Source organism: Lonchura striata, chromosome Z (assembly GCF_050655825.1).
Source record: "Lonchura striata isolate lonStrDom1 chromosome Z, ASM5065582v1, whole genome shotgun sequence".
NCBI classification, from domain to species: domain Eukaryota; kingdom Metazoa; phylum Chordata; class Aves; order Passeriformes; family Estrildidae; genus Lonchura; species Lonchura striata.
In genome coordinates this window covers 76,733,435-76,759,571 of record NC_140740.1, presented here as the reverse complement: position 1 = coordinate 76,759,571, position 26,137 = coordinate 76,733,435, and the positions used below count along the sequence as shown (strand labels likewise).

At 38.5% G+C, this 26,137-nt stretch overlaps 1 protein-coding gene across 4 annotated transcripts in view; it reads left to right on the top strand.

Annotated features, from left to right (window-relative positions):
* PTCH1 (patched 1) overlaps positions 1-26,137 on the top strand; it is a 72,844-nt gene that overhangs the window by 35,223 nt on the left and 11,484 nt on the right. For all 4 annotated transcript variants that reach the window (XR_013341598.2, XM_085568123.1, XM_021531149.4 and 1 more), the window contains exons 9-19: positions 658-789; positions 1,092-1,247; positions 1,839-1,937; positions 3,224-3,349; positions 10,825-10,943; positions 12,821-13,220; positions 13,734-14,043; positions 19,004-19,146; positions 21,081-21,264; positions 22,712-22,992; positions 24,493-24,630. Coding sequence is in view for 3 of the 4 variants with exons in the window: in XM_085568123.1 (XP_085424249.1) it covers positions 658-789; positions 1,092-1,247; positions 1,839-1,937; positions 3,224-3,349; positions 10,825-10,943; positions 12,821-13,220; positions 13,734-14,043; positions 19,004-19,146; positions 21,081-21,264; positions 22,712-22,992; positions 24,493-24,630 (2,088 nt within the window). In the remaining variant the exon portion in view is untranslated. The remainder of the gene's footprint in view (positions 1-657; positions 790-1,091; positions 1,248-1,838; positions 1,938-3,223; positions 3,350-10,824; positions 10,944-12,820; positions 13,221-13,733; positions 14,044-19,003; positions 19,147-21,080; positions 21,265-22,711; positions 22,993-24,492; positions 24,631-26,137) is intronic.

The following is a 26,137-nucleotide window of genomic DNA, read 5'->3' as shown; positions in this document are numbered from 1 at the left end:
TTTTTTTCCCAAGTAAGAAGTTGCTTGATTATTTCTATATAAGAAGCCATAAAGGTTTTACTTTTTGCTGCCTGGGACAATTTTGTTTAGTTGAGCCTGAGAAAAAACCTAAGAGCTAGCTGGAATTTAAAAGCTTTTGGTTGGCATGATTATTCTAAAGGTGTCTGGGAAACCAGCCGTGGGCTCCCTCAGCAGCAGCCCAGGTGAGGAGGCTGTGTGACAGTCCCTGCCCTCTGTGTCCCAAACCCTGCCTTCCACTGCTCTGTTTCTGACCTCTGCCAATGGCCAGGCAGGGAGGGGCAAAGAGATGGCTGGCCTGTGTGAAATGCAAAACTGGTGCTGCATTGTGGAGTTACAGGAAGGGGTTCAAGTTAAGTGTTTGTAATGAGCTGGGCATGCAGTGGGCTTTCCTGAAGGGTGCAAATTCTGTCTCATAATCAGCAGCTTACGACACTGATGTGTTTCCTGATTTTTTTTCTAGTATCACATCTAGTGTAATGTCTGTGCAGAGCATGGGCTTTAGCAGGAACATTAAGGCAAAAAGATTTGATTTCAGATGTGTGCTGTAGAAGATGGTAATGATTTCTTTTGACTAAATGACTAAAATAAAAGGAAAAAATGGTTTATTCACACAAAGTTTTATTTTGCTTTTCGTAGGTTGTTCATCAAAGTGTTGCACAAAACTCTACTCAGAAGGTGCTTTCCTTTACTACAACCACCCTGGATGACATCTTGAAGTCATTTTCTGATGTCAGTGCTATCCGAGTAGCTAGTGGCTACTTACTAATGGTAATAAAATAAATCTATTTCAATTTCTTTGGTAGTAGAGCAAGGCTTAAAAATATACTTTATTGTTACCAGTTTGTAGTCCAGAGTATTTTATAAATATTTAAAATAAAACCTATAGTTTGTAAACTTTGCCTCAGGCTTCTCACCTGTTACACTTTGTAATCTCTGTGACATGTCTATTCCGATTAAAAATTGTGTAAGGATCTGTAGGTGGGTGGGGAGAAACAGCTGATAGAGAAGGATCCATTCTAATATTTTGTTTTTTTCCCCCCCAAATTCCCCTCCCTGCCTCCTTTCCTTAGCTTGCCTATGCGTGTTTAACGATGCTGCGGTGGGACTGTGCCAAGTCTCAGGGTGCTGTGGGGCTGGCAGGAGTCTTGTTGGTTGCACTCTCTGTGGCTGCAGGATTGGGCCTGTGCTCATTGATTGGAATTTCCTTTAATGCTGCCACAACTCAGGTATTTAGAAGACACAAGTCTCTGTTAAACTGCAAGTACCCCGTTAATGATTGAGCACAAGGGAATCTTTGAGAAATAAAGTACTGAAAAAATGTTTTGACTTTAGATTTTTACTTTAATTTACCTGTGATAAATTAAATTATCACGCAGACAAATGATAGTGAAGAAAAAAACAGGTATTATGTAATCTGTGTAATTCTTACTTGGTTTTTCTGTGTCCTAATACAAGTGGAGGCATCCTAAGTACCTAAGGAGCTGCAGATTTGTTTTTACATCTGAATATACCAGGATGTTCAAGTTCTGAAAATATTTGGAATGTAATTTGAATTATTATCAGATAATTTGTCTATCCAAAATTTGAATTAATTCTGTTGAGAATTTGTGCCTGTTAATGGTATATATTAAATTCCTCAGCTACATTCCAGAATAAAAGTTAATATCTTTATTGCATTGTTTCCAGTTTCATTTTACCCATGGATTTGTGTAGAGTGTAATGTAAAATTTGCTATAATTAGCCATTTAATGACTAGCTGCATGGCAGATCATAACACAATCTATTTGGGTTTTGTTTTGTGCTGTTTCTTCCCCAAGGTTTTGCCTTTTCTTGCTCTTGGAGTTGGTGTAGATGATGTTTTCCTTCTGGCACATGCATTCAGTGAAACAGGACAGAATAAGAGAATTCCATTTGAGGTAATGACAAAATGGAGATTTGTGGGAAAATAAAACAAGTTTTATATAGGAAACTCATATCCAGAATTAATCAGTGGAGTTGTTTTTTTTTAATAGCTCTTCCTAGGGTCTAGTCATTCTTATTTCTGTCAAAATAGTAAATTATAGCAATACATGTGGTCCTAGGACATTTTTGAATGTTCACATTTTTCTTTCCTTTTTTTTTTGTAGTGTCTTAGGTTTATTTTCTCTTGAAATTTTAATTTATAAGCTGTTATGTAAGACATGCTTCCATAATCCAAATTCTGCCAAGAATTTCAGTGAAAGTTAATGCAAATACAGGAACAAACTCAAATAGGAGTCTTGACAATGAGATGATAAAAATCTGTTAATAAAAGAACACACGAGAGATAAGGGGGAAAGAGAGGGAAGACAGAGAGAAGACCTTTACTTTTTTTTAATGGCCCTAAAATTGATTTATTTTCTGTATTTTTCCCTTGATTTTATTATTCTGAAATTTATAACTGACCATGACATTTCAAAGCATAACATATAACTGATAGGAAGGTGTCATCACTTTTATGATCCTTTACTTTTATTAATATTTTTTGTCTCAGTCCAAATTTTCGCATCCAAAGTACATCCTATTTAAAACCAGGGTATATTTGGTGATTTTGTTTTGTATGAGCAGTCTGCTATGTGCTCTCTTGAGCTGGTTTTGTATGCAGGCAGTACAACCCCACTCTATAATCTTTGTCTGCTTCATAATAGCCTGTTGGGTTAGGAAAGGGTCATGTGTTTATCTTGATTTCTAGGTGGGTTTTGTGTGTGGTCCCTAGACTTGGTGGACTTTTTTGTTTGTTTTTTTACATATTTTTTCAAGATGTGTGGCTATGTTGTGCATCTATGCTGTTAATACATCATTATTTTGTCTGAAAAATGAGAACACCAAGTGATTCCACTGGTAAAAATTAAATCCTTCTCAGCTGCAGATGTATTTGATATATTGTCAGTACCCATTTAGTTTTGTGCTCTGAAGCTAGAATCAACTCTAGTCATGTTTACTGCCCTTGGAAAACTTGAGTGCTTCATCTGTGTTCCTACTGAACAAACTTAGTATATAGTTTTATAGTATATAGTAAACTTAGTATATAGTTTTCTCATACACTCGCAAATGCAAATTTATATTCAGAATTTAATTGTAACAATTTTTCACTGCTACCGTGTTATATCTGTAGGATGACCCCTTCATTTGCAAGACATCACCTTATTCACTTGATTTTTAAGATGCACCCTTTGTTTTGCAGGACAGAACAGGTGAATGTCTGAAGCGAACAGGAGCAAGTGTAGCCCTTACATCTATCAGCAACGTTACTGCTTTCTTTATGGCTGCCCTAATTCCTATTCCAGCTTTAAGAGCATTTTCACTCCAAGTAAGTTTATATCCTGTTTCATTAGCTCTGATGCGCTGTGGAAATGAGATGATGGTACTTGTTAGTGCTGGCACTCAAGCCTGGTTTTGGTGCTGCTGCGGTTCACTGAGCCAGAACCTCACTGCAGCAGCAGCTGCTGTCTGCCCTCCATTCTCCTGCTCCCTCTCCCATGAACAGAGTCTCTCACAACCTGCCAGCAGGTGAAGGAATACTCTGTCCCAGCACAGCTGAGCTGAATGCAAAACCCAAGCTATGTGTAACTAAGAAGAAACAAGTTCCCCCATGGATTTGTGTTCTAAAGTCAAGAGGAGTAGGCTGTGGTGTAGTGTGTACTGTAATATTTCTCAGCAGCCATTTAATCCTTTCATTAATATTTATCCAGTTTGCTGCTCTTAAAACAATGACTGCAATGACAGTAGTACATATGAATTTGTAATTTTAATAATTGCTGTAGCACTTTCTACTGCCTTACTCCCAGTTATTTTAGAAAACTTGGAGAAAACTTAATAATCATGTGTTCTGGATGGGTACAAAGCAAACATTAATTTTATGTGCTGAACCATCATTGTTTGTGCTCCCTTTCTCTGTCTTCTTGTATTTGTTTATGATAATATACTCTCAGAAATATGAAATATTTATGATATTGGAGAAGGATTTCTTCTAAAAGTGAAGACTGAAGAAAGATTTGGAAGTTTCTCCTCTGACACAAGCAATTTATAGCACTACAGAGTACTGTACTATTTCAGTAGTTATATTTCTTCTTCTCTTCTGGCCTGGCTCTCCATTGATTTTTATTATCATTAAGCCCTTGGCTACCCAGAGGAAGCAGGGTTGCAATTTTTCCTAACACATGTGGCAATTATTGCTGTTCTCAGAGATTTAAGTGTGCCTGCCTTAAACTGTAAAATGGTAAACTGTTTGTGATTACAGTTATGTTACTGATAATACAGAATCTGAGAAATGCAAAAGCTAAAACCTGAGGCATTAATAATTAGTTTACATTTCCTTCTCAACAGGCAATTTGATAGAGAATAATAGAGAATGTAAATGCCTCATTGGTTTTCTTTGTCATTTAGCAGATGCTTATGACAACTAAACCTAGATGTTTAGCCTTGAATGGTTATTGGTGTTTAGATCTGCTGATTTGCCAAAACCTAGATGACTTTTCTTACAGATCATGTGATAATGAATTGTTTTATTTTATAAAATTACAGAATACCTTGAGTTGTAACAGCCAACCCTGTCCCCTACACCCTGATTAGGGACATATTTAACTAGACTTCTCTGGGCAATTCAATTTGCTCCAGCGTTTTCCTACCCAAATTTTAAAAATCACTTTTTTCTTATATCTAATTGAAATCTACCCTCCTTCAGTGTAATGTCATTCCCCTTGTTTTGTCACTACCTACCCGTGTGAAAAGCCCCTCTCCAGCCTCCTTGTAGCTCCTCTTTAGGTACTGGGAGGCTGCTGTAAGGTTTCTCCAGAAATTTCTCTTCTCCAGGCTGAGAAATCCAAATTATCTTTTGCCTTTTATCAGAGGACAGGAGTTCAATCCCTCTAATCACCTTTGTGACCCTTCTCTGGCCTCACTCCAACAGGCAAACATGTCCTTCTTGTGCTGGGACCCCAGAGCTGGTGCAGCACTGCAGGTGGGCTCTCAGCAGAGCAGAGCAGAGGGGCAGAATCCCCTCCCTGGCCCTGCTGCCCACCCTGCTCTGGATGCAGCCCAGGACACGTGTGGCTCTCTGGGCTGGGAGTGCCCATGGCTGGGTCATGTCCAGCCTCTCATCCCCAGCACCCCCAAATGTTTCTGGGCAGGGCTGCTCTCCATCTGTTCATCCCCAGCCTACTGGGATGTCAGGTACAAGTTCAGGTGCAGCGCCGTGTACTTGGCTTTGCTGAACCTCATGAGGTTTGCATGGTCAAGACTAAGCTTGATATGTGAAATACTTTTGGTAGTATATCACTTCTTCCACTGGAAGAAGTTATTTATGTCTCCTAAGTCTTTGTCACAATTTCAAATATTTGATAGGTTCCTTCAGGAACTAACAGGATACTGTGGGTCATCAGACTGTAGTACCTGCTTTACAGAACTTTCATCAGCCTGAATGCATTTCATAAGGAAGTATTCAACACAAATTGGTCATTTTGTTGTAATCTCAGTGCTGAGCTATTGAGTGTGAGCCACCAATACAAATTCTCTCTTATCTGATCAAATTTTGCTCATTTTCCTTCTTTTTTTCAATCTTCAGTGTCAGAATGTGACAGGTTTGTCTTTGGAATATATGTGGAGACAACAGCTGTAATTGGTACAATAATCAGTTATCTTACATATGCCTATCCTAAAGTAATTTATTTTTGCCTACTGCCATTGCCATGCTACAGATTGAGTCACTGAAAGTTTAAAACAAAGTCTGCATAGCAAAATGACAAACAAAAAGTTTCCAGTGAGATTTCAGCATACTGTATTATTGTATGAACATGTTGATATTATTCAGAATAAAGACATCAAAGTCTTTTATAATGTAGTGATTAATATGGACGTTATATGTAGGAACCCACACGAGTGTTCAGAAATTAGGCTTTGAATTGCTCAAATGTTTCACACTTGGTAATTTTTCTTTGCTGGAACACAGTAGCCCTGTATAGATATACACAGTGTTTGTTGTATACATATATACTGTGTTTGCTGGAACACTGTAGCCCATATATATATATATATATATATACATATATATAAAAGAGGTGAAACTTGCAAAGAAGGAGCAGTGGGAGATTCATTGACTTAGACTTAGATTCATTGGTGTCAGAGCTACATATATGACCAATACACTTATTAGTTAGCAACCACTAAAATGAAATCCTTTGTTGTTAGGAAGGAGTATTTATTAGTTGCTTTGCCTAACTTCACCAGGTAAAATTGAAATCAGGTAATACTTTGATCTCAATACTTGGAATCAGAGAACCATGGCAGTTTTGGTGGGTGGTCTCTATTTATGCATGGATTTCTTAATTTACAGTCTCCTTCCTCTCTCTTACTCAGACTTGTCTAAACAAGAAGTCCTTGCTGTCTCTGATGGTTTCCTAGCAAAAGTTAAAAAGCAATAAAATACTGATGCATTTGCTTTTCACAGATACTACCATCTTCTCATCTAGATAATGAATTTTTAACAGAGGGGCTTGAAAAAAAGAAGGATTGCTCTTGACCTTGTTTTGCTCTTCATTCACTTTTCTTAAGACATTACAAGGTAATTGTCAACCTTTCCATAATTTTGAGGCCCAGTATTGGTAAAATAACCTGGCTGCTGAGGGAGAATAAATTCCTGCATCTGCAAGATAAACTTCTAGTTAGAAACTCATGTTTTGCACATCAGTGCCTTCTTCTGTCTCAGCTTCTGTGATTTTCTTCCAGCTGAAGCAGTTCATTGATACCTCTGAATTGGTTATTTACTTTATGGAACTAAAACACTTCAAGTCTGATGCTGTCTTAAGAATCTGCTAGGGTTAGCTCTTTCCAGAACTTAAAAAGTGGAATTTAGTTCTTTCAAAAGTGAGATCTTTGAAGATCTCACTTTCATGCACAAGTTTACTTGCACAAGTAGAGACTTTTAGCTTTTTCCCTGATCTAATGGGGGTTTTTTGGTTTTTTTTTGGGTTTTTTTTTTTTTTCATTTGTTAATCTTATTAGGCCCTTATTTAAGCAGATTTAGGGCTTTGAGACTGCTGAATGTTACCTAAATACTTAGTCATAAAAATAATCTCAAAAGAATGCTCAAGACTGAATTTTCAGACATGTTTTGTTTCTTAAAATGGTGGTGAAGGAAGAGGTTATCTGAGAAATTTTCTTACATCAGAAACAACCTTCCCTACAGCAGAGGAATGGTGTGGCTCCACTAATGAGCAGAGGTAGAACTTTTCCCAGTAAGTGTTAGGAATAACATTTTCCCTCATCACAAGAATGACAAGTTTTTTTTTTTCTAAATGTGGAAGTCCATTACCACAGTGGTGGGTTTCTGGAGGGAAAGAATGTATGCTTTTAGGTTCATTCCATTATCTTACTCTGCTGAAGTGGTTCATCCCCCACCTTTATCCACACCATTACCTCTCCTTGCCCCTGACACGAGAATTTAACAAGCAAAATTAAAGCCTGAGGGGAAAGGGGGCAGGGGACGATGATCTGAGTCTGTGCCATGTCAGGAGGGAGTTGCAGATAGAGAGCAGTAGGGTGGAAGTTTTCCTGACAGACCTCCTCATCTGTTCATCACCTCTGGCTATGCAGCACACCCGGTCTCCTTGGGTGGGCTGCCAGGAATGGCACATAGCAGCACATACTTCAGCGGGGCCCCAGCACATACCTACCATCCTGGCTCCCTGCTCCCTTGCTGCCTCCAGCACAGACTGCCATTCTTCTGTCTCCGTTAACAGTTGCAGCAGCAATAATATTTTTAGGCTATGCATTATGAAAAGATGCAAAAACCGTAGCGTGTTTCTCAGGAAGTGACCAACATAATTTTTTCTGATTAATGGAATTTTTTTACTGCTCTCTGATCTCATTTCACTGAATGCCTTCATTTTACACCCTTGAGTAGGTCCCATTTTATTCCTTCTGGACTAAACTTACTTTCCTTGATTTCCCAAGGAAAAGGTCTGAGGCCTTTTTCTTTCCCATTTGGCCATTGGTCTCCAAAAGTGTGAGAGAAGATGCCCTGTTCTCAGAAATCCTAAGCATGCTTTCAGCTTGGGTGCTGCCTGTACTCAGGAAGCTCTGCTGCCACAGCTCCTTGTTGCTTTTACAGATTGTGGCTGTTGTCACAATCTCAGTTCCCGTACTTTCCCATTCCTCAGCACTGTGTGTATGAATGTTGGGAGGGCAGCAGTAGCAGATGCATTGGGTCAGGGGCTGAATCACTCCTCAGTAATTCATCCTTTCCTCTCCTTATCAAATCAGAGGGTATAATGAATTCATACAAGAACTTAGTTATGAAAGCTGAGAACTGTTAATCCTTGTAATGCTGAGTTAAAGTGGGTGAGATAGAGTATGCAATATATAGGAAGTGCAATATTAAGCTTATTATTAACTAGGAATCTATTTAAATTAAAATCAGAACAGAGATTGCTTTGAAATATTTTACTTGCAGGATGGTTAGTACAACACTAGGATGGCACAGTGGAAAATCTAGTTGTTCTAAAAAGACATGTAAGCAGGCATGTTTACTGCACGTTGTTGGATTAGTTTTGATGCTTCCAAAAAAAATCAAATATCAATATAACTAACTGTAATGGCATGTCTACCACACAGTCACACAGTTAAGTATTAGTTTTCAGATCTAGTAATATTGGCAATTCAAGGATGTTGGAGTCTAGAGAGGGAACTGATATGGCATGAAGTATTTGCAGTTTATAGAGCAGAAACAGAGGACTTCTGTTAGTTTTTCAGCCATGCTGAGAAGAGTAAGAATTATTGAGTCAGACCTCAGCTATTTTTTCCAAATCTCAGCAAATCTTAGCTGATCCTTGATACAAGATCTTGGTTAGGCACAACTAATTATTCATGTTATATGTGTGATTCAATCTCTTTTTGGTTTAGCACCAGCAAAGAAAGCAGTTGTAAGAACGAGGTCCAACAAACACCTTTCTTTCAACAGCAGCCATTTGTTTTTCTGACAGATTGAATTAATTCTAGAACAGATCAAAAGCAAATCTCTTAATTTTAAAGTCTTGGCTATGACCTTGCATACCTTTCTGTGTGAATATTCATAAATCATTAAATAATCATTGGATTTTTTCTTGCAAAGATGACTAAATACTAATTTGGCTCCAAGATCCAAGTAAATTCTGTTTTAGCAGCCATATCTAAAGACAACCAGCAGTATTTAAATCTTACTTCAAGCAGGCTGGAGACCAGGAAAGAGAAACAGAAATAAAACCAGCTTTTGTATGCAGTATATTTCTGATTGAAATTACTAGAAAATACTTACATAAGTAGTTAATTCTGTCATTTTAAGAACAGTAAAAACAATATTTAAACTTTTTATTATATTTTGACAATTTCAAAACTGTTAAAATCATTCAGGGTGTTATTACTTTGATTTTCACAGATAAATTTAAGCAATTTATGTAATTTAATTGAAAAGCAACTCAAGAATTTTTCAAACATGGATTTTGGATATCACATTGCTTGTACTGCTTGTACTGTCATCTCTCAAGATCAAAAGAAGCCTTTTTTTTTTTTTTTTTTTTTTTTTTGAAAAAATACATCACATTTATTTTGGGTCTTCTTTGTGTCCCAGCTTTTGTTCTTCTTTAAGACTGTATTTATCCAAGTACTCATTATTTCAGGAGTTACAGGTGGAGGCAATTGATGGTTTATATATATATAGATAACTTAACATGAAAATGGGCAACTATTGGGATGGCTACTGCTTACCAAATGGGTAAAACATAAGGCTTTCAAAGGGTTTTTTCTTTCCATTGGTTGGTGGCTGAACAATTTTCCCCCCAGTATTTCTCCTGCTCTTACAACTGTCTTCCACTTCCCAGTGCCCAGCTTTCCCTTTGTGATGGGTAGGGCTCCTAACAATTCTGCATTACAAATAAATGCTATCAATAATAATGATAGATGCTGCACCACATATGTTTATGGAAATTCTCTGGGAATCTCTGTGTGGGAAAGGGTTTAGAGTATGGTTTGAAAGGGGGTGGGCGGGGAGGTTGTTTTTTTCATTATGTGATACTTGCTTTACAAATTAAATCAAGTATTCTTGTTCTAATTTAAGTCTCATTTTGGAAGACTGGCTCATAAATCAAGCTCTGTTAAGCAAAGGCATATTAATACATATATTTGCTGTGTGGTATTGGTTTAATTTTGATTCTACTTTAAAAATAATCCCTGATAAACTCAAAATATTGCTCTTTCTTGGCTAAACTTTTAAGTAAGACTATCAATTGCATGGTATTTCACTAAAGTGATCTGATTTTTTTTTTTTAATTTACTGATATCTTATTTTCTGATTTAATAACATGCTTTAATATTATTGTGATACTTAAATTGCTTCAGATCCCATAAATGTAAAACCTTCAGTTCTAGTTTCAGGTTTGCTTCCATTTTATTTTGCCTCAAGACTCTAAATATGTCAGAATTTTAGGTAAAAACATGATTACTGAGTCAACATACTGTTTTTCCTCTTTAAAAAAATCACCATATGTCCAGGCACAGATGTATTATAATAATAGGAGATTGAGTATTAAATTAATTTGCCACAATAGCCCTACCATAATGAAATGGTAGGACTACCATAGGTCTTACCATAATGAATGTAAATATATATCTCAGTTTGCTCAGGCAAAAGCCTGAGAGTATCAGATGGGTTGCAGTGATAAATGGGGATGAGAACTCAAAGGGATTTTTATGCTTCTTAAAGCTGATGCCATATATGAAGTTTAGCAGCATTACTTCTCCTATGATTGTCTCTAGGCAGCAGTTGTGGTGGTGTTCAATTTTGCTATGGTTCTGCTGATTTTCCCTGCTATCCTGAGCATGGACCTTTATCGTCGGGAAGACAGGAGACTGGACATATTTTGCTGTTTTACAAGGTGAGAGTGAGCTCTGTCCTTTCTGTGGTCACCAATCAGTGCACCCATTCCTTGCCAGGAGTGGGAGTTCTTCATTAAAATGGGGTCAGCATGTTATTGTTACCCTTTCATTGCTAGTGACTGGTTTACATTTGCTACCTTGCTTTTTACCTGCCTGAAGGGAAAAGCTGAAATGCATCTGTCTCCCTCTCTTCCCCAACACTTTTTCCTTCATTCCTACAATATGTTCATTTTGACTGCTGGAGAACAACTTTCTGAAAGCAGCTGAAAGATCCACTATTTAGGACTATATTGAAGTATTTTTAAAAGGTTATGACTTACTGCAAGGTGTCCAGTGCCAGTACTAGCTAATCTTGGAAAGCTGTACATAACTCAGGATACTGAGAAGCCAGACTTACACTAAATTGTTATGTGTTAATTTTTATGCTTTTATGCCTTTAAACCTAAATAAATAAACAGTGGAATGACTTCCCCTTAGATGAATTTTTCATAGCACCATAAGGAATAGTCACTACCAATACAGGATAATGCTTGATAAATGTCTTTTGTGGCTGCAGTAGTAATACAGAAAGATAATACTGCCATTCTAAAGTGTGTACAAATATACTCTGAGCTGATACACAGCCAACTTGGAGCCTATTCTGGGCGTTAGGATTCTGCTGTTGCCAGTGGAACCACTGCTTGGAAATGAAACATCTTTTCTACCTCAGTTTTTGCTTTTGACTGCAGTGAAGAGGATGAGCTACATTTCTACATGTGTACTCCTACTGTCATAACCAAGATATGGAGAATCTGCATTGGGACATTTTAGCCTTTTACACACATCCAGGAGCTGATAGTTTGATATTTAATGTTAAAGGAAGAAAACATTTGTTTCTGAGGGAATGGTTAAAACAGGGAGTAGATCCCAAGCTATTTCTTATTCATAGTTTCAGAGAACAGCTGAATGTATTAGAGTATTGGAGCCCTGATTCTCAGGAATTCTGAGCACTCAGACCTTCCATTTATTCCCTCATCTAAAGCTGCACCAAATGTGCATCAGAATTCAGCCCCTTTGCATGTGAAGAAATGCAGTTAGTGAGAGCTTGTTTTGATTAGGTAGGCAACATTCTGAATTCCTCTTGTTTTTGTAGGATTTGTGCACTTGGTGAAAAATACCTGATACTGTTTATTATTGTCCATTTGTCATTTCTCATATACAGAAATAGGCTTGTCTCTAATAATTATATTTTTTTATATAAACTAGGTAACTGTTAGGGTCTTGCATAGATTAAAATAAAGGGAATACTTCAATTACTTTTGTGGTTTTGTCTCTTCATATGGCCCACCCTTCCTAGGAATGAATCCTTTCATTAATACTTTAATATTTTCCTGATTTATAAAATCAGTTGATATATGGCAAATCATTTCAACCTGCCTCCCAAAAGTCTAAGATCTTATGCTGAAGGCCAAAATATTATTTAACAGTTACTTCATTTGTTCTAAACACAAGAACTAACTATGTCATGCATTTCCCTCTTCATCTAAATATCTTAATTCTCAGCATGGGTGTGCATTTAGACTGTGTAGAACTACCTGATGAGCATGTGTAATTAATGGAGTGATGTGTGTACATGTCAATGTCTTCAGACAGATGCTGTTTCCTTCTTCCTGGAGGACAATAAATGTATTCTCAAGGGGCCTGCACTATGAACCATGTCTGAGAGATGTTTCCTAAATGCACAGAATGAAATTAACATCTAAGCCTTACATGTAATTGGTATCAACAGTCCAAAAGAAGCAGAAGCAATCTCAGATGAAAGCATGTTATCTTATCTAGCCTGATTGAAATAAGGATCTGTCTCAATGCAATCAGATGTTTTTTTCTTCTCTTACAGCCCGTGTGTCACTAGAGTGATTCAGGTTGAGCCTCAAGCATATGTGGAAAATGACAATACTTGCTACAGTCCTCCACCCCCCTACAGCAGCCACAGCTTTGCACACGAAACTCAGATTACAATGCAGTCCACGGTGCAGCTGCGCACAGAATATGATCCTCACACGCAGGTGTACTACACCACAGCAGAGCCCCGCTCAGAAATATCTGTGCAGCCAGTGACAGTGACACAAGATAACCTGAGCTGCCAGAGCCCAGAAAGCACAAGCTCGACGAGGGATTTACTTTCCCAATTCTCAGACTCCAGTATACATTGCCTTGAGCAACCCTGTACAAAGTGGACACTTTCATCTTTTGCAGAAAAGCATTATGCTCCATTCCTCTTAAAACCAAAAGCTAAGGTAATTGGGGAACTATCTACCTGGTTTTGAAAGTTAGACTTCTGCCTTGCTCAGTTATAAAACTATCTTGGCAGTGGTATTAAATATAAGGAATAAATACAGTTCTTGTGAAATATCAGTTTTCTAATAATTTCACAGCTGATTTCTTATTATAGAAGTTTTTCTTATTTTAGAAGTTTTATCTTGCAAGCGTTATAGAGACACACTTCAAATATACGTTATGAGTGAGGGTTCTGGTGACTTTTAGTAATATAAACTTGTGAACAGTGATATTAAAGTCCCTTTTAAACTTTACTATGAAAGAATTTCTCATTCATGATGCAGAGCCCCTTCAAGGAAGAACAAATTACCTTAGTCTTGTAGTATGTGTATGCATGAAAAAAACACCAGAAAAATAAAAACTTGAAAGTACTGATGGATGTTTATTTTGAATTTGGCTTTGTAGTATGACATTATGAGTTGTTAGCTCCTTTTGAAGTCTAAAACCAAATATGTCTCTCTTTTCTGTTGCAGATTGTGGTTATTTTTCTTTTTCTGGGTTTACTTGGGCTCAGCCTTTATGGAACTACCCGAGTGAGAGATGGGCTAGATCTCACAGACATTGTACCACGGGAAACACGGGAATATGACTTTATTGCTGCACAGTTCAAGTACTTTTCATTCTACAACATGTATATTGTGACACAGAAAGCCGACTATCCAAATGTCCAGCACTTACTTTATGAACTTCACAGAAGTTTCAGTAACGTGGCATATGTTTTGTTGGAAGAGGATAGGCAGCTCCCCAAAATGTGGTTGCACTACTTTCGAGACTGGCTGCAAGGTAAGAGAGCGTTACAGAAACTTTTCCAAATCCGTCAGCAAGAGCAGCTGTTCACAGCGGTATTGCTGTAGTACAGACACAGAGTTAAAGGCTCTGATAATAGGGAGAATGCCTAGGTGCTGTTCTGAACCCACATGTGGGCTCACTTTTTGTCTCTTATTTTCTTTGTGTTTAAGTTTGCGCCCCAGTTGGATGGTTTTGAAGCTTTAAGGGATCATATCTGTTCCATTAGTGTCTAAGCAGCTGATGAGGCATTATGCATTATGGCCAAATATGGCCCTGTGTCTTGGGTAAATGAATATTTGGTGAGTGTTTTTGGAGCAGTGAATGAAAAATCCCTGTTCGGTGATGTATTCTGACACAGACCTAACTCTCAGCTTTTGAGTGATCTTGTTGGCTTCAACTGGGACTGCTGGCATGAAGAAAATTCAGTGTGGGTTATGTGTTTTATTGGGAGAATTTCTAGGAAACTTTTGCCAAAAAAAAAAAAAAATTGTGCTGACCTGGTGAGACTGTAAATTTTAAACTTAATTGTGTACAGATGATCACTGCAGCCACTGATTCTTAGAGAACATAAGTAACTGTCAGTATCTGATTTATTTTATTCCTTCTGAAAATATGTTAAACAATATTGGGAAGGCAGATTCATGTAAGTGACAAATCTACACAAAATGAGGTTTCCCATGTGTTTAATGCATTGCTAAATAATGCAAAGCAGTATTTCAGCTGTTAGCTTTGGGGGTTTTTAATGTTTTTTAAATAAATACATTGGATCCATTCATTGCAGTCTACTTACTGGAAGCTTTATTTAAAATATTTTGCTCACATAAGCATATTGAGCTCTAAGGGATGGCATTACTGGCAGGAAGAAAATCCAACTTAGCTAGATGTTTGCTGGATTGGAACCTTACTATACTTGCTAGAATTCTAAGCCATCATCCTTCTATACGCTTTTCCAAATTCTCTTAAGCCTCTGCTGTTTACTTTGTTACATTTGTGGTTATTTTTTTTCTGTTCCAAAACAGTAGGAAAAAGTGTGTCTAGTGTCCCCTCCTTTCTCTTTTTCCCCCTCTCCCATGAGGGAGATGGAAACCTGAGACTGTGCTCAGGAAGCTTTATTAGTACTCAACCTCAGCACAGTCTGCCAGAGATAAAGTCAGGAGGAGGTGCCCTTGGATCTGCTCCCTTGCAGGCTGCTCAAAGTGAAATGCTGGAGGCTGGCCCACTTGGTGTTACTCCCAGGAGTGTTCCCATTCCCCCTGCCCTCTGTCAGGTGCACCACATACTTTCCCAAACCTCTTTCACTTTGGGTGCCTTGCTGTCCTCTTTGCAATCCTTTGTGTCTCTCTTGTGCTAAGAGAGCCAAGGGCCTGCATGTCCCCATGACTGTGCTCATGTGTGCTCTTTCCAGACATGCTCTTCTCATGACAGTGTTCCCACTCTGTACTTAGCACATAGTTACATTTCCCCTCTAGTCCACATTAGCCAGCCTATCCTTATTATTATTATTATTATTATTATTATTATTATTATTATTATTATTATTATTATTCTCTGCTTTTCTTCCACTAGAGGAGCTGTGTGTATTCCTGGTGCCCGGGGCATGCTGACAGGCTGCCTGGAGCTAAAATGTTATTGCTACAGTCAGGGTGACTCCAGGAAGCACTTAGTGACTTGTTGTGGTCCATGTGACATGCCAGCCCTGTGACAGGCCGTGGATCAGCCTTTTGATCACACACAGCTTTAGAATTAATCATTATGATTATTAATTTGCATTTAGGTCTGTATCCTTACCTTTCCTCCCCACCTTTTCTGAAGGGGTCACAATTAATTGAACCCTGCTGCTTTGTAAAGTTGCAGGGCTCTTTGCACAGAGTGTGATACTGCATTCAGGAGGCTGTAAAGGAGGATATTGAGATGTATCAACAGAAAGATATTATGTTTTCAAGTGATATTGATGTTACAGGGGGAGCTAGACTGTTGTACTAAAAGCTGCCATGCTTTTCATAGTTGGGGAATTATCTACAGGTGCAGACTAACAGGCAGAATAACACCTGATTGTTGCCAGCTATGGCTGAAGCCAGAGGAGTCAAGGGAAGGAAAGATGAAGGCAGTATTTACTAACAAGGTACAGGCTAGATTTAGGGAGAATCCTCTGTGAGGTAGAACAGTTCTACTGGAATAGTTTTATGTACTGAAAGACTGGATAATCAAAGCAGGAACAGCTTTGACCTGCATGGTTAATTCTTGCCAACTTGACTGTGAATCCAGTGCCAGAGGTTAATGGCTCAAGATGGCCTTCTGACACAGTCATATTTGTCCAGCAGAATGAAGGATGCAACCTTTTTTACCAAGAAGGCATCCTTGGTTTAGCTGTACATTCTTCTTCATCTAGTAGTGGAGTTTGCCTTCTGCCTCATGCAGTTCTCTTTTCAGAGATCCCTTTTATTTTGCTTTCTAGTATTATTAATGTTACCATATTTTCTGTTACCGAAAATGCAGCAGAAGAAAAGTTCACACTAATCATTCATTTAAACTGTAAATGTTAACATTGCTTTTGTTAGTGACCAAATGTAAATGAGGTAGCTTGGATTCCCTGATGGCTTCTAATTAGGCTTGTTTTTGCAAAGAGAAATATTATCTGGTGTTTCAAGATGGCAACTGCTCACATGAGCCAGTAGGATTCCCTCCTCACCCCCATTCCTATATAATATTCAGTATTGTCACTTTCTTCTGAAGCACTAAGCAAAAGTGACTGCTTATGTGAAAAAATCCCATATATAAAGTTTTAAAAATTCCCTTAATTTCTATAACTTTTCTGCAGAAAGATGTCAAGATACTTTTATCTTTCTGACCAGAAACATATAATTTATCCCATTTATGATAGATTAAATGTCTATTAAAATAATTGTCATTAACATAAAAGCAGCAAAGTCTACTACAAATTTCAAAGTGTAATGGCCAATTTTACTTCTTGCAAGTTTAAAATTCTTCAGAAATTAAGTACAACTGCCAATGGTTTCTTAATATTCTTTCTGTACTTTCAGTTTCAGCAAGGTGAGTTATAAAATGACCTGAAAGATAGTGTTTGAGCTGGCTGAAGAATAAAAGTGTAAAAAGGAGCAGGTGTGGAGGATGACCAAACTAGTGAGAACAGGGGAGCAGGGGGATGTGGTGGAGACATAAGAGAGTAGAGTTTTCACCCACTGCAGTAATGTTTCCAAGTATATGCCCTTTTTTGCAACTTCAAACTGGTAATGTCACATGCCAATGGATTTATTTATTATTGTGTCTGTGGAGACCCTTGACAGGGGTGGGATGTTTATGTGAAAGCTCTGCCCTGACATGCTGTCTATCATAGCAATTTGTGTGCTCCTTCTGTGGAAGGAAGACACTTCTACTAGAAGTTAGACTGTTCTTAGGTCATCTCCTTCTTTTCCATGTGCTTTTCTTGACAGCATCATCTTTACTTTCCAAAGTCGTTGTGGTTTTTTCCACTGATATGATAGGCCAAATACTCTCACCTGGCCACTTTGTGAGAAACTGATGTGGAGCTGGACTTGGCACAGAAGGGATGGATTGGTGTCTTTGTATACTCTTACCAATGTTTCCCCTCTTGCAGTGCCAGCAAACAGTGCTTTTTTGAAAGGGAGCCTCAAAGTCCTTTGGTGATGTCAGAAAGCCTGATGGCAAATTGTCCTCCTCCTGGGCAGTGCTAGAGGACTGCATGCAGACATCTGGCAGGCTTCTTTCATCGTTTGGTTCTCAGCCCGTTGGCTTCACCTGATTTGACATGGTTTAGTGAGACAGCATGGGAGGCAGTTTTCTAAGGAAGAGAGGAAGGGTTTGTCAATGGGAATGGGTACTCTGCCCCGGAGACGAGTCAGCCAGGTGCATTTTCTCTTCCAGTGCTCTTATCTCAGCATAGCTGTAGCTAACCTATCCAGCCTGCAGCGATGGTTTTCATTACAGCTCCTCGGCCCAGCTGTGAGGTGGGTCGACCATTTCCTCCACCGCCACTCCCCCGGCTTTTTTCTTCCCTTCCCTGGACATGCGGTTTGTCATCTGCTTGCACAGAGCCTCCTTGTACTGGGCTGTGGCTTCCTGTACTAAATCTGATCCAAATTTCTTCTGTGAGGTATTCCCTCCTCCTTGAAGGGTGGCAAGGAGGAAAATAACAGTTGAGAGTGAATAGGTGTTGGCTGTGATCTTTACATGTGCTGGCAGCAGATCCCATGACTTGTATTAGCTGCACAAGTTGAACAGATGGAACAAATTGACAAAATCGTGTTCACTCACGCTGTGCTTGAGGAGCAGCTGAGTCGCTGTTTGAAGTTGAAAGTTTGAGTGTGTTTTTCTCCCTGCTCGTAGTGGAATTTCTGGTTATAGTGTAGAAGCTATTGCCCCAGTGCTCTGCAGTAGCTCAAAACAGTAATGAGAGCGGTGTGTGTCCTCCTCTGTGGCTCAGTGCACTCAGCCAGGGTTTTAGTGAGGCAGAGGCGAGTAAGGAGAATGTTTTCCTTCTAGGTAACAGACTTATGCCTCCTCTGGTTGTAAAATGGTGAAGCTGGATGAGGGCTGAGCTCAGCCCTTTTCTGTTCTAGACAAGATTAACTCTTTCTCATACAAGTGGAATGCTTGGGGGAAGATCTTCAATTTCCCTTGAGGGGAAGCCATTTTTGCCAGTTCACAAGCTCAGCTTTGCAGGTCTGGACAGCCTGGGGACTCCTGGGGCTTCCCCCTTGCATTTTCTTGCTTCCTCTGCCTTTCTTTGGGCAAAATACTAGACATGCAGCTGACACTTCCCACACATTGACAGTGCAGAGCCCCAGATTTAGGAGGCACCAGGTTGATAATTTTCATCCTGATTCAGAGCTGAAAAAGCATCATTATTCTTTCTCCTTCTGAAAATTGTTTATAATAGTGATTATTCACCTGCTTGCCTCTCTTAACTCCTCAGGACTTCAGGATGCATTTGACAGCGACTGGGAAACTGGGAAGATCACTTACAACAGCTACAAAAATGGTTCTGATGATGCTGTTTTGGCTTACAAACTCTTGGTACAAACAGGCAACAATGCAAAGCCCATTGACATCAGCCAGGTAGTGTATCAGAGTCCATGCTGGTTTACATAACAATACACAAGTCATCAGGAGTGGGGGGAGGTCTACGGAGGCTGTAGTATCTTTTCTCCAGCTCAAGGAGCTGATTGTCTTAATTAAGCCTTTCTTTTATGGCTTTGCTGATGTTGCTGAAGCCACTCCTCAGATGCAGTAGGGCCTATGTTGCAAAGTGTTCAAATCAACATGAGAAATACCAGTCCTTCATTGTTACTAGGTGGTATGCGTTGTGTGCTCCCATGCCAGACACGCTTGGTTTCCATGGAAATTGTTGTGAAAAATACTTCTCTGCATCCATAGGTGTATGGAATTTAGTCCAATGCCAGACATTTGCAATTATTTGTTTTTTCCCTACTGATTTGTTCAAAGAAGAACATTTTTTTAAATATATTGATGAATTATAGAGGAAGGAAACTGAAATGATTACATGCAGTATCATATTCTTGTACCACCATCACTAAATACATCTAAAGTGCTGTGGAAGTACAAATGGCAGTTGTTAAAGCTGAGTAAATAAAATATGCCTGAGGTTACCACAGTATATGACTGCATTTGCTGTAGCCATTTGTAAGTGGAAATACATTAGGAATGACTCCTTATGCTAAAATTAGATTCCAAATGCTGAAGAAGAAATTCTTCAATAGCATACCTTCTCTTCTCTAGGAGTCATCATCAACTCACTGTGCTTTCAGGCAGAAAAATAGTGTTTTTAATGAGCTTCTTGGCAGTTCTGCTTACTGTCTTTCTTTTTTCTTCCTGGCATTAAAGGTGACAGATTTACAGAGTACATTGTTCAAAGTTACTGTAGTGTGTGAAACACACTGCTGTATAGCAACATGCAACATGCTGTCAGGTCTGAATGAAGCTTCAGCAATGAATTAGGCAAAGAAAGGGAGTTGAAGAGAAAACCTTCAGTGAGATTTTGTTTAGCAGAGTGTACCAGGTACGCTGTGGAACAAATGCAATTGGACTGGAGCTGCTGATATAATTTCCTGTGCCTGGGAGGGAGAAAAGTGTGGTGCACCCACAGGGGTTGGTTGAGCACTGTACTGTGCAGTTCCAGAGACAGCTTGAAGACATACAGTTGTTGCATATCCTGTGGACTAATTGAATCCAGATCCTTCAAATCCAACTTTTTTTTTTTTTTAACTGCTGTCACTGTTGTTTTTCATTTCATTAAAAAGACCTGGAACTGGAGCTCAGCCAGAATTTTAAATAAACAAAACAAAAAGCCCCAGTAATACTTTCACCCATGGAGTCCTCTGTAAGAGCTCTAGCTGTGCAGGATTTGGCTAACAGAACCCTGGAAGTACACCACTGCTGTTTACCCCACAGATGCATTTGCCCACAGTGACCCAAATAACATGGGGCAGTCGTCTGCTTTTTTGACGTTGGGCATTTTCTGAATACATAGGTCATAGGAGGCAAGTGTTAGCAAAATTTATACAGATGTTGTTTTATTTTTATAGCTCTCCTCCATTTACTGGGTGGCATTTCCTTCAGTGTTAACAACAGAGGTTAACTGCACACAGACATGTATAGGGACTCTTGCCAGGTTTTCTTTCCGTGTGTTTAAATATGTTTCTTCAACTTGGTTGTTTTTCGTTCTTGGCTGCAGTCTTTCAGAATTTGGATTTAATTGGTTCAGTGTATTCTGGAACCATCTGCTGATTTTCTGGTTATTGTAAATATTATATGAGTACTAATACATAAATAACCACTGTCCCTGCATTTTCTTAGATTTTGTTTGTGTTGTCCAACAATAGTTTACTGATCTTCAAGTGAAGATTCATGTTCTCTTGCTTTTACCCTCCTATATGTGCTGCATCTCCAGGCCATTTGTTGAAAGCATTATGGCAGGAGCTCTGAAAGCAAAACTTACTCTGAAAGGCTTCTAATCTTTTCCCATTTTGCAGTTGACTAAACAGCGTCTGGTGGATGCGGATGGAATCATTAACCCAAATGCTTTCTACATCTACCTGACAGCCTGGGTTAGCAATGACCCTGTGGCGTACGCCGCCTCGCAAGCCAACATCCGCCCGCACCGCCCGGAGTGGGTCCATGACAAAGCAGACTACATGCCAGAAACACGGCTGAGGAGTAAGTAGCGTTTCATCCCAACATCTTGCAGTTTACACGAGTGCCCCCACTCCTTCCTTCAAGCACCAGTAACCCCTGATGCTGCACAGGATGCGGTAGTCATAGGAGATCCAAGCACTGCTGCAGAGTGTTGTCATGTTGGATAATGAGTTACAGAACAGTCTAAGGCTCTAAAAATTTATAGTAAGCATTGATTTTTAAAGTGTTACCTGATAGTTCTGTCTGTGTCAGAAACCTGGACATTGCATGAAATTCCTGCCTAAGTTACTCTGAAATTTCATTACTGAAATTCTGTCATGGTTTTTCTCAATTCTTAATATCTAGGAAGTTTTTTACCAAGGTGACTCATACACTAAGCTACTGCACTGATATCGTACAAGAGCTAGAGGGACTAGGGGAGAAGTCCCACTTCACACCATTCACTGTTTTCCTGGCACCAATACCAAAAGCAGGCTTTGATTCAGCTTTCAGCTGAGGATTGCTAGTTGGACACCAGTAGGGAAGGAGAGAGGGCATATAGGGGACAACCGGTGCACTTGTAAATGAGGTTGGATAACCATGCTTCAGTGTATCCAAACCCCAGAGCTTTGTGGCAGTCAGCCAAGTTTTGTCTTAATGAAAATTTATAGTTGAGATTCTAATAGGGCAAATCATATTAAGCAAGTCAACTGAATGAAGCTGCAGGGTTTGGAACACACAATGGCAGTAACCGAAAGCTTGTTGAAGAAGCCTTTTCTTTTCTAGTCATAGGGAAGACCTTGCATTACACTCAAAAAGCAGTATGGAGAGTGTTGATTTGTCAAATTATTAAAGGATAAAAGGTTATGTATTTCCTCAGTAAGCCATTACTTCTATATCATGGGGATTTTTCCTCCACTAATTTCCATCTGAATGTGTATTTCTGCATCTGAATTTCCAGATATTCAATAGAAATCTTTAAAAAACAGCCAACCTGCTCAAGTCCATTTTTTCTGTAGTTTTGTGTCAGTGGATCTCAGTTAATCTCAGGGAAATGACCTTTGATTTTGAAGAAACTGCATAAAAGAGGAGCAGTTGGATAAAATTTTTAAATTATGCGATTGTCTACTCGTATGTTGCAATTAGGAATTTTTGACCAGGTATTCAGTAAAAAGCACTATAACACTGATCAGGATTAAATACATGGACTGAAAGATAACTGTTAAATTATATATAACTGTCAGGGAACCTGGTGAAGGCTGTGTTCATCCCATTTACACTGCATGATAAAATAGAGGAATCTCATGTAGACTTTCCAGTTTTTCTTTATTGGAGAGTTTTAAAACTATAATTAATTCCAAACAAGTAAACTTAAATTGGCCATCTTTTATTCATTTTGCTGTGAAGAATAAAATATTTTGCTAACTCTGGTCTCTGTATATCACCTTCTTCCCAAAAGTGCATTTTAACACTGCTATCTTTTTCCTAGTTCCAGCAGCCGAGCCCATAGAATATGCTCAGTTTCCTTTCTACCTCAATGGATTGCGTGAAACTTCTGACTTTGTGGAGGCTATCGAGAAAGTGAGAGCTATCTGTAATAACTACACCAGCCTGGGGATCTCCAGCTACCCTAATGGTTACCCATTTCTCTTCTGGGAGCAGTACATTGGACTTCGTCACTGGCTCCTCTTATCCATTAGCGTGGTTTTAGCTTGCACGTTTCTGGTGTGTGCCCTCTTTCTCCTAAACCCTTGGACAGCTGGGATCATTGTAAGTTTATTATAAGGGTCTTTGTTGAAGTCAAATTCCTTTCAGCATAGCTCTTGCTGTAGTCGGGAAGGTTTTGTTTATGTCTGGGCCTCTGGTGGAGTATGTATATTGCATCATTCATTATATATTTATTCAACTTGAGGGGGTAGGGTTCATGCTGAAGGTACAAACCTTAATAACCTTAATCTTCTGCCACCTTTTTTGCAGGTTTAAAGGTTTCTTAGAATGTTATATAAACTTTTACCCTTCTTCAAATGCACACTAACATAAGAAATAAAGACACAGAGGAAAATTAAGAGCTTTATTAAAACAATTTCTAATTCTGTATTCCTTCTCTTCTTTTGTCACACATAATTATTTTTCAAGGCAGTTGCTTATGACTAGCTTTTCTGTAAATTTTCCCAGCCATTTCTGAATGCAATATTTCTGGAAAAAACTGAAATGCTTATGTTGTAGGGTACAGACTGGAAAGCCTGTAACTGAGTGAGGAGAAAGAGCATAAAATTGTAAACTGCAGAGAATACTCCCCCATGCTTTCTGCAAGGCACCAAAAGCTTCTCAGTAAACATTCAAGTTAAATTGAATGATAACGTCCCTATGTTTAAATTCCATAAACTATTGTATGGTTTATAAAACACGAGAAGAAGAAAAGCATAAAGCAGTTACTAGTTTTTTAATGTATGTTTATATGACAGGTATGTTAAAAGGTAAATGTTTAGTCTAGAATATTTTTCATAGCACCTTATCAAGCAATTTTATGTTATTATGCTTGATTCATTAGCTTATAAAATCATTTATTGTAGTGCATACTTATCCTTTGGAAAAGGAGTTTCTTTTCTGAGTCCACCATTGTTTTTATAAGTGTGCCTATTTTTTTTAACCTTGGTTTTAGCTACTTTTAAAGTTGATTCTCCAGATTTCCTTTCCTTCCTTTTCCTCAGTTTTTTTTTTTTACAAGGTAGATGAAAGAAAAATAAAAGCTTCCTCTTATATTTAACTGTTCACTTTGTCCATGTCAATCCCCCTCAGATACCTTAAAAGCTCAGAGTCCCTCTGTAACCTGAGACTCATCAGCTGATTATGGCATTCACTTTCTTCTGTGCTTTGACATCCTCACTTATATGTGCAGTTGTACAAAAGAGAGTTCAAATACAAGTAGTTCAAAGATACTTTTTCTGGAAGGATTGCCTGAAAGATGGGTGAAAAAGAAAAATGTACCTTTTGGGAGTATCCTTGATAAGGAGGAATAAATGGTTTTTCAGCTCACTGATGTAACAAATACAAAGCCTGTGCTTCATGTGTTAACTGGTTCTTGGGGCGTAATTTAGACTGGCTACTCAGCACTTGTTGCCATTGAGAAAAATGTAAGAGCAGATTGTCTTTGGGAATACAGAATGGCTTTGAGGAATATGTCCTATGGTAACCATGTTATTTTGAAATGTCTTTCTCCTCAGTATCTGGAGTATAAGAAGATACTAACAGATGTTTCAAATCATCTAGGTGGTGGTGCTGGCTCTGATGACTGTGGAGCTGTTTGGCATGATGGGTCTAATTGGAATAAAGCTGAGTGCAGTGCCTGTGGTTATCCTGATTGCTTCTGTTGGCATTGGTGTGGAATTCACTGTTCATGTTGCTTTGGTACGTAAAATCAAGAAACATTTTAAAAACATCTTAAAATAAAATGGTGGCAATGTTCAGATCACAAATCCTTACAGTTTCTTGTCAGTGACATGATTCTCAGAAGGAAAATGGTCACAGTTTTGTGTACCTTTCTGTTTGTCTCAATGGAACAGAGTTGACCTTGATGAGGTGGTTCCTAACTATTGAGTCAGTCTCCCAGGAGACAAGAGAGAATACATTAACTGTGATACCTGTTTGTCTGATTAATGCAATTATATAGAGGAAACAGTGATCTTAAATCACCTTGCTTCATTCCAGACTCTCATTATCCTTGTCTGAAGCCTCAGTGTTGCTGCACTAGTGATACACAGCTTTTTGTTTTCTCTTGCATGTAGCTTCTCTATCTCTCAAAAGAGGAAATTTCCTCAAAGGAGTTTTTCAAAATCAGATATTGTGGCATTTGGTATTTCTGCACTTCTTGAATGTGAATGTGTTTGACTTAGTGTTCCATTTGTAAAATCTTCATGTTCTTTTCAGAAGCCATTGGCACAAACTTGCAGTTTGTAGGATAATATTTTTCTACTGTTTATCTGGTTGTTTAGATGATGTACAGAGTTAGAGCACAAAAAGTCACCCTAAATACAAAAAATAATTTTGAGAAAAACCAAAGTGGAAGTAGGGTAAGGTTAAAGAGGAGCAACTGGATCCCTCAGGTGATCCAGTTAGATCCAGTCTACAGATAGACTTTTGGAGGCAAATAAATTTGCTAGGACTTGGAATCATTTGGCAAGTGTTAGTGTAGATAAGGAAGAAAGAAATGACAGCTTCCTAGTATTGAAGACTTAAACCAGGAAAAATGGAATAAAAAAGGGACAAAACAGTTGTTTCTAGATGGGAAGAAGCTGATTTAATTTACAGGACTTTATAGGTCAACTGTGCCTGAAGGTAAAATGCCAAACAAACTGAAAATGGTGGTTTTCTCACATAGACACTGGAGATAAAAACTGTGGAACATATAAATAGCCAAATCAGTGTTGTATAAACAAAAAAGATAGTGCTGGAACTTTTAATGCTGAATTTAATTGAGTTTAAGAGTGATTCACAATCCTGTTGTGGGTCAGTTTTCTGCTATTGCTTGTGAATTGTGACCCTAGTTTTTTCCTAGTTCTAGAGAAGAGAGACTTAAATTCCAGGACTGTGAGGAAGATAGCTGCTTCAGCACACATCTTAATAGCCAGCAGGGAATTAACTAAAGAGAGCCCTTAAAAATCACAGTAAGAAGATCAGTCAGGTTCTTGTTTTCTTAAACCATTAAGCCATACACAGAGTTGACAAATTTGTAATGAATTTATGGCACTAGCATTTGCATGTTCTTGATAAAGCTTATTCATACAGAGCTGCAGGGATGAAGACAGTTCACTGGTGATATTGTTGCTCAGACAGTACCATGTTCAGCACTATTCTTTGCATAATTTTTCATGTATAGAACTACTAGCTTCGAAGTATTAAAAGTTTCAAAAAAATT